The sequence below is a fragment of the Cebus imitator genome, unplaced genomic scaffold (assembly GCF_001604975.1).
Source record: "Cebus imitator isolate Cc_AM_T3 unplaced genomic scaffold, Cebus_imitator-1.0 Scaffold385, whole genome shotgun sequence".
In the NCBI taxonomy this organism is placed as follows: Eukaryota; Metazoa; Chordata; class Mammalia; order Primates; family Cebidae; genus Cebus; species Cebus imitator.
Window position 1 is genome coordinate 788,411 of NW_016107700.1, and position 8,533 is coordinate 796,943.

Genomic DNA, 8,533 nt, shown 5'->3' on the forward strand with positions numbered 1-8,533 from the left:
TCTCACTCTGTCACCCAGGCTGGAGTGCAGTGGCATGATCTCGGCTCACTGCAGCCTCCACCTCGTGGGTTCAAGCAATTCTCCTGCCTCAGCCTCCCAAGTAGCTGGGACTACAGGTGTGTGCCACCATGCCCGGTTAATTTTTGTATTTTTTAGTAGAGACAGGGTTTCACCGTCTTAGCCAGGATGGTCTTGATCTCCTGACCTAGTGATCCACCCGCCTTGGCCTCCCAAAGTGCTGGGATTACAGGCATGAGTCACTGCACCTGGCCAAAGATTGTTGATATCCATATTTTTATGTTATGTTTTTTATTACTGAATACCCTCCCATGAAAAAATAAAATTGGGTGAAATTTGTGTCAAAAAAAATATATATATCTTACATGTAAAACATCATTGAGGGCTGGGCACAGTGGCTCACGGCTGTAATCCCAGCACTTTGAAAGCCAAAGGCAGGCGGATCACCTGAGGTCAGGAGTTCAAGACTAGCTTGGCCAGTATGGTGAAACCTCATCTCTACTAAAAATACAAAAAATTAGCCAGGTGTGGTGGTGGGTGCCTGTAATCCCAGCTACTCAGGAGACTGAGGCAGGGAGAATTGCTCTAACCCGGGAGGCGGACGTTGCAATGAGCTGAGATCTTGCCACTGCAGTCTAGCTTGGGTTACAAAGTGAAACTCCACCTCAACAAAAACAAAACCAAAACCATAACAAAGCTTTTACAAAAACAAAACTATAATGTAGAAAGTATTATGTGAACATAATCAAACTTGCAAAAAAGTGTGTTAACTGTTAACTTATACTTTTTTTGCAAGTGTGATTGTGTTCATGTAATACTTTATACTTAAGAGCAATTTCGACTTTAACATAAATACTTTCTACTGTATTTGATGCAGACTGTGAGAGATCCATCATTAACACCTTTCAATATCAGCTTTCTATATCTTCATATTCTTTTTTCTTCAGACAGTCTTACTCTGTTGCCCAGGCTGGAGTGCAGTGGCGTGATCTCGGCTCACCGTAAACTCTGCCTCCTGGATTAAGCGATTCTCCTGCCTCAGCCTCCTGAGTAGCTGGGATTATAGGTGTGCACCACCACACCCAGCTTATTTTCGTATTTTTAGTAGAGACAGGGTTTCACCATTTTGGGGCTAGGCTGGTCTCGAACTCCTGAGCTCAAGTGATCTGTCCACCTTGGCCTCCCAAAGTGCTAGGATTACAGGTGTGAGCCACCGTGCCTAGCCAGTATCTTTATGATCTTGTGCCTATCTTGATGCTTGGATGTAGCAGATGCTTGGGACAATCGAATTTAAGTTTTTTTTTTAGCTTTGTACAAGTTACTTTGATAATATTAGCAAATTAGAATTGTGGGCAATTGACGAGTCTGTTAAATTAGCCATGTTATAGAAAGGACTATCAGTTGTCAACACTTTATTTTCTGGAGGTAGTTTAGGAACATTTTATAAGGATAACCTCAACCACAGATACTTCTTCAATGTATGTTTTATGTAGGGGAGTTGTTTGAATTTAACACAAAGGTGTTCAGGTAAGAGTGACTTTAAAAGGCTTTATGGAGTTTTCTGTGACTCTCTGCACTTCAAATTCCACATGGTATGTTGAAGGCTTATGTTCCAGATTTATGTGAGGACAGTTTATATCACTCTTTCTTAGTGGGAAAGGGGGAAAAGATGTCAGTCTGTTGCCCCTCATTTGAGAATCCCCAGTACAGAGAGCCACTGTTACTGACACTATATTGTATCCTTCAGGTGTGTGGGCAGAAAAAAAAAAGATTGAGAAGCATTGGGTTAAATGATTTCTTATTTATTTTAAAATATAATTATGGCATGAGTCCCAACAGTGAGAGGATGTATCTGTAAGTTACTCCACACTTTTCAATTAACACGAACATTTTTTAGTAGGCATATATCTCAGTACTCAAATAATCACTTTTGTTTTGCTTGATTTGTGTTTCTTAGGAACAGAGGAGAAACAGGCTAGCCAGAGAATTACCTTCAGCTGTATCACGAGACAAGGTAAAAAAAAAAAAAAAAAAAAAAATTTTTTTAATGCACATTCCCAATACCTAAAGATGGATTGATGAGCTCAGAATATTAATCAGTTCTAGGAGTAATTCTTTCTTCTTTTCCTCCCTTTAACACTCCATTGGAGCTAGAGTAAAGGCATACAAGTTTAAAATGGGCTTTGAGTGATTTAAAGATAATAGCATTTTGAATTCAGTGACACAAATGCTTACAAGTTTAAGTGGCTGGGCTTGGTGGCTCACGCCTATAATCCTAGCACTCTGGGAGGCCCAGGTGGGCGGATCACCTGAGGTTGGCAGTTGGAGACCAGGCTGACCAACATGGTGAAACCCTGTCTCTACTAAAACTACAAAATTAGCTGGGTGTAGTGGTACATTCCTGTAATCCCAGCTACTCGGGAGGCTGAGGCAGGAGAATTGCTTGAATTCAGGAGGCAGAGGTTGCGGTGAGCTGAGATCACACTATTGCACAACAGCCTGGGCAACGGGAGAAAAACTCTGTCTCAAAAAAAAAAAAATCAATTAAAAAAATTAGTAGGTTTAAGCATTTATTTAAGCATGAAGCTTTAAAAAAAAATTCAGTTAGTGATTTTATCAACTTTATAAACAGTTGAAATGACTTATGATAACAGGTTTTTTTTGGAAAAAATGCACACAGAACAGAGGTTTTAATTACTAGTAATACTTAAAATAGTTGTAATACTAATGTGTGTATAAAAATTTGTTACCTTGAATTCTTTGCCAGCAAATAATCTTATCAAATACGAAAAGTAAAAATGACGCTTTTTGATTTGGATTTTTCTTATGTATTCATCTGAAAGAAACTTTTAACAATGAAGGAAATAAGGCAGAATAAACAATTTTATCTCCCATGATTATTTTCATTTTTCATGTTATTTTACGATTTTGTTACAGAACGGAAAAATTCACATTTATAGAATGTTTCTGAATGCATTTTTGCATCCTTGATTTTTTTACCCCCTGCATTTTTTGCCTTTAGTCTTCTAAAGTTCCAAGTGCTTTGGCACCTGCCTCCCAGGAGCCCTCCCCTGCTGCTTCTGCTGAGGCTGATGGCAAGGTCTGTTCTGATTCTTAATCTAAGCCTGCATGCCTAGTTCTTTGGTGCAACATAATCTTCTGGAAACAATACAGTGAATAGAAGAATATTAATATGGGATACTGTGCTAAGGTCAGATCACTTCAGTCTAATATATATTTTAAAATTGTGTAACAATGCAATGCCTATTTTATATTGTTGACATCCTTTTGCTCGCAATATAGAAGATGCACACAGAAAAAGAAGTAATTTAACGAGGAAATTATCCTGCACTTTTTGAATTTCAACCCATTGGTATTTAAATTTTGCTTGTTAAATTGCATGTTTTAACATATCTTTTAACAGTCAATTCAGGACAGCAGAAGAGAAACTAAAAATGTGAGTCTCTTGCTTCAGAATGGAAATGTTGGTACCTTTGGTTCTCACTGAAACACTGTCTATAACACCATTAAAAAACCTGTTTGTGTAGTGCTCTCTCTCTTGTCTGTGCTATGTTCTTAATGTTCCTTTTATCCAACCTGTGGACGATGGCATTAGTTTTGACATTGTGTTAGTTAGTTACAATAATAGGCTTTCTCTCTGTTTTCTGTTACCTTCAATAACAGGTTTAAATTTAGTATTTTGGTAGGAAATAGATTGCAGAGATGGAATTGTATTTTTGGACATTTCCTCTTTAAAGATCTTGAGATCTGTTCAGTACTAATAGATAATCCTCTAATCTATTGCTTCTTTCTTATGTTTCCAATTAGTTTGCACTTGTTATGATATATATCGCTTCACATATGCTTCAGAAGCTTAAGCAAATCAAAAACAAGTGGGGACTGTGAGAGTTTGAGACTGTTTTCAATTCTTGACAATCATTTTAGATGAAAATTAAATAATGTATAAATTATTCAGAGTCATGCCTATTTCAAGATTTTCTGCCATTTAGCTCCTTTCCTTTCTTAAATGTCCATATTTAAATGTCTTATCTTCTCTCAGCCCACTGTGCTCACATATTAAGAGAACCATCTAAATCACTGCACAAGTTTTATTTCATTCATGACATCACACTGAATGTGCCCACTCTCTTTAAAATTTCATTTGGTATACCATTCATGTATAGTTAACATTTAAAATTCTAATTCCTCATTTTTAAGTTAATGTGTAATATACTACTTATATTTAAATATAGTTCACCTTAACTGACATACTAAATACAGATTTTAGCAAATATTTTGATTCAGAATGATACCCCAAACTACCATTTTTCTAACAGTGGTGAAGGAAATAATGCCATAATGCTCTATTAAATTTATGTAATCCATTTTTAGATTGTAAGATCTTAAAGAATACCTAAAAAAACCCTCTCAAATGTTGATGAATTATGTTTTTCCATTATAAGCAGTCATTTTTGTTTTTTAGAAGTCAAGACTAATTTTACAGAAAACAAGGTGCAAAAGCACTTGTGATTAATGGTAGCACTAGATTTCTTGCAGCAAATCCTTAAGAGTGCAGATGTTGAAGGGACTTCCGTTGTGTTTGTCAGATTCCACCTTTGAAACAACTTATAGTGACTGTCAGCCTAGGAATAACAAATGTCTTGCTATTAAAGAGTTCTTATACCTTATGGCATTTTTGTTGACTACTAGGAATGTAAATTGACTTGAGAAATATATAAACTCTTAAGTTCAGAGACATAATAAATTTATAGAATTTTAGGGAGAGAGTTTAACAGTGTTTATGATTACTTAAGAAATTAAACTCAATGGCAGTTCTTTGTGCTTTTAATGAGTAGTTTTGTTTTTAAGGGCAGCTTATACTTCTTTTTACAATTTAGTGTTTGAAGGGTGGGAGAAGAGGAACAGTTTTGAAAAGTTAGCGAATGATAAAAGAAAAAGGGAATTAAATAGAACATAAATTGGCTAATGCCTTGCAAACAACTTACAGTAGAACCTCTTACTTTAGATAGCTCAGGGTTCCAGTTATACATGCCACCTACCATCTCCTTCTCACCCCATTATCTGTCTGCATAGATTAAAGTTGGTATAGGTTTTGGAACATGTTTTTTCAGGTTGCATCTGGAGGTGGTGGGGTTGGAGATGGTGTTCAAGAACCAACAACAGGCAACTGGAGAGGAATGCTGAAAACTTCAAAAGCTGAAGAGTTATTAGCAGAAGAAAAATCAAAACCCATTCCAATTATGCCAGCCAGTCCACAGAAAGGTCATGCTGTGAATCTGCTGGATGTGGTAAGCCGTGACAATTTGGTTTAGGTCTAATAGGATAACCATGTTAGTAGGAAAACAATTAGACAAAAAGAACTAAAAGTCTCAAAACTTAGTAACTTTCAGATGTTAAATGCTGGCATTTCAAAGTGTCATTAAAGTAATATTCTTCCCCCTCATCCCCACTTAGCCAGTTCCTGTTGCACGAAAACTATCTGCTCGGGAACAGCGAGACTGTGAGGTTATTGAACGACTCATCAAATCATATTTTCTCATTGTCAGAAAGAATATTCAAGACAGGTTAGTATTAATATAAATCACAGGCTTTAATACTGCTGGATGATTCTGTGATTTGTTTTGAAAAATACATGTATTTTAAAAAATTTTAGGTTAGTTTTTATTCTAAATTAAGTGGATTCTCTGATAGTCCTTGGGTAACTTGTAGTAAGACTTGAGTTTAACATAGAATGACTAGGACCTCATGTATCAGCTAGAAAAAGCTATTAAAAACGAGAGATTCTTTTGTTCTGTTTGGCTGCCACATTTTGAGTCATTTAAGAAAAATTTTTTTTTCCAAATTTTAATTTAATAGTTTAATTATTTTGGCTAGTAACACTGACTTGCCTTTTTTTTTTTTTTTAGACAGAGTCTCGCTCTGTCACTGGGCTGGAGTGCAGTGGCACGATCTCACTTCATGGCAACCTCCGCCTCACAGGTTCAAGCAATTCTTTTCCATCAGCCCCTGAGTAGCTGGGATTACAGGCGCGCAACACCACCCCCAGCTAATTTTTTCTATTTTTAGTAGAGATGGAGTTTCACCATGTTGGCCAGAATGGTCTCGAACTCCCGACCTCAGGTGATCCACCCGCCTCGGCCTCCCAAAGTGCTGGGATCACAGGCGTGAGCCACTATACCTGGCCTTGCTTTTGTTTTTTAAAGATATAATTCATACACCACAAAGTCCACCCTCTTTTAAGTGTAGTTTGCAGTGATTTTTATTATATATCACAAAGCTGTGCAATGCTCACCACTATGTGGTCTTAACCACTATGTGGTATTTGTAATATTTGCATTACTTCTTAAAGAAGCCCTGTACTCAACTGCAGGGGCTTCCCATTTTGCTCCCTCCTATATCTGGCAACCAATAACCTATGGTCTCTCTGGATTTGCCTCTTTGGGATATTTCATATACTAATATGTCTAATACTCGTATAAGACTAATATTCATATAGTCTTTGTACCTAGCTTCTTTCACTTAGTATGTGTGTGTTTTGGAAATGGAGTCTCGCTTTGTCACCCAGGCTGGAGTGATCTTGGCTCACTGCAACCTCTGCCTCCTGGGTTCCAGCAATTCTCCTGCCTTTGCCTCCCACCACCATGCCCAGCTAATTTTTGTATTTTTAGTAGAGATAGGGTTTCACCATATTGGTCAGGTTGGTCTTGAACTCCTGACCTTGTGATCTGCCTGCCTCCCAAAGTGCTGGGATTACAGCTGTGAGCCACCGCACTTGGCTCACTGAATGTTTTTAAGCCACATCCATATCGTAGCATTGAATCAGTATAGTCATGTGCCATGTAATGTTTTAGTCAACAGACCACGTATTTGAATGTGTTCCCTTTAGATTATGCTACCATATTTTTTCTGTAATTTTCTATGTTTAGATACGTACTTACCATTATGTTACAGTTCCCTACAGTATTCAATACAGTAACATACTGTACATGTTTGTAGCCTAGGAGCAATAGGCTATCCTATCTACCTTAGGTGTGTTGTAGGCTGTAGCATCTGTAATTGTGTAAGCACACTCTTTGATGTTCACATAATGAAATCATCTAATAATGCATTTCTCAGAACATATCCATGTTATTAAGTGATGTATCTTTTTATGTCTGAATAAGATATATGGATATGTGATACTGTGTTTATCCATTCATCAGCCGATAGATGTTTAGGTTTTTCTCACTTGTTGGCTATTATGAATAATGGTTTTTCTTTTTTTTTGAGATGGAGTCTTGCTCTGTTGCCCAGGCTGGAGTGCAGTGGTGCTATCTCAGCTCACTGCACGTTCCACCTCCCAGGTTCAAGCAATTCTCTATCTCAGCCTCCCAAGTAGCTGGGATTACAGGCACCCACCATCACGCCCGACTATTTTTTGTTTTTTTGTATTTTCAGTAGAGACAAGGTTTTACCACGTTGGCTAGGCTGGTCTTGAACTCCTAACCTGATGATCCACCCACCTGGGCCTCCCAAAGTGCTGGGATTACAGGCGTGAGCCACCATGCCCAACCTGAATAAAGCTTATCAAAGAGTTTTGAAATAAGGATGATGAAAAGAAGGTAAAATATTGAGGACTGTTGCTTTTCCTTTTGAGACAGAGTAAGACTGTCACCCAGGGTTGAGTGCAGTTCTTGGCTCACTGCAATCTCTGCCTCCTGGGTTCAAGTGATTCTCGTATCTCAGTCTCCTGAGTAGCTGGGATCACAGGCATGTGCCACCATGCCCAGCTAATTTTTGTATTTTTAGTGCAGATGGGGTTTCACCATGTTGGCCAGGGTGGTCTCAAACTAAATTCTTGGCCTTAAGCAGTCCACCTCCCTTAGCCTCTGAAAGTGCTGGGATTACAGGCATTAGCCAGTGAACTGTTGCTTATAATTAAGCAAAAATCTAAAGGGCAATTATGCCATTAATGAAATATCCAAAGTAGTACAGTGTTCTTATTTCCTAAGCCCAAATTATTAAAAGTAGAATTTTGGCTAAAATTCCATAATTCGGCTTTGTTTTGCAGTGTGCCAAAGGCAGTAATGCATTTTTTGGTTAATCATGTGAAAGACACTCTTCAGAGTGAGCTAGTAGGCCAGCTGTATAAATCATCCTTATTGGATGATCTTCTGACTGAATCTGAGGACATGGCACAGCGCAGGAAAGAAGCGGCTGATATGCTAAAGGTACTGTGAAACTTTTGAATTTTTATACTTGGGCAGTAGACAGAAACAGTTTTAAATGCAGTTTTGATTCTTGGATATTTATATATATATACACACACACACACATGTATATATATACATATGTATGTGTATATACGTATATACATATACTGTATATGTGTGTATATACGTATATACATATACTGTATATGTATATGCGTATATACGTATATACACATACAGTATAGGTATATATACACATATGTACATATATACATATATATATAGTCTTTATATTCTAGCTT

The 8,533-nt window shown here is 37.5% G+C and overlaps 1 protein-coding gene across 9 annotated transcripts in view; it reads left to right on the forward strand.

Moving 5' to 3' along the window:
* Positions 1 to 8,533, forward strand: part of DNM1L (dynamin 1 like) — a 65,292-nt gene that overhangs the window by 54,067 nt on the left and 2,692 nt on the right. For 3 of the 9 annotated variants that reach the window (XM_017507917.1, XM_017507915.2, XM_017507923.2), the window contains 6 exons: positions 1,976 to 2,032; positions 3,041 to 3,118; positions 3,443 to 3,475; positions 5,151 to 5,327; positions 5,494 to 5,603; positions 8,090 to 8,249. In XM_017507917.1, coding sequence (XP_017363406.1) covers positions 1,976 to 2,032; positions 3,041 to 3,118; positions 3,443 to 3,475; positions 5,151 to 5,327; positions 5,494 to 5,603; positions 8,090 to 8,249 — 615 coding nt within the window. The remainder of the gene's footprint in view (positions 1 to 1,975; positions 2,033 to 3,040; positions 3,119 to 3,442; positions 3,476 to 5,150; positions 5,328 to 5,493; positions 5,604 to 8,089; positions 8,250 to 8,533) is intronic. The other 6 variants (XM_017507918.1, XM_017507916.2, XM_017507921.1 and 3 more) reach the window with 3 other exon arrangements.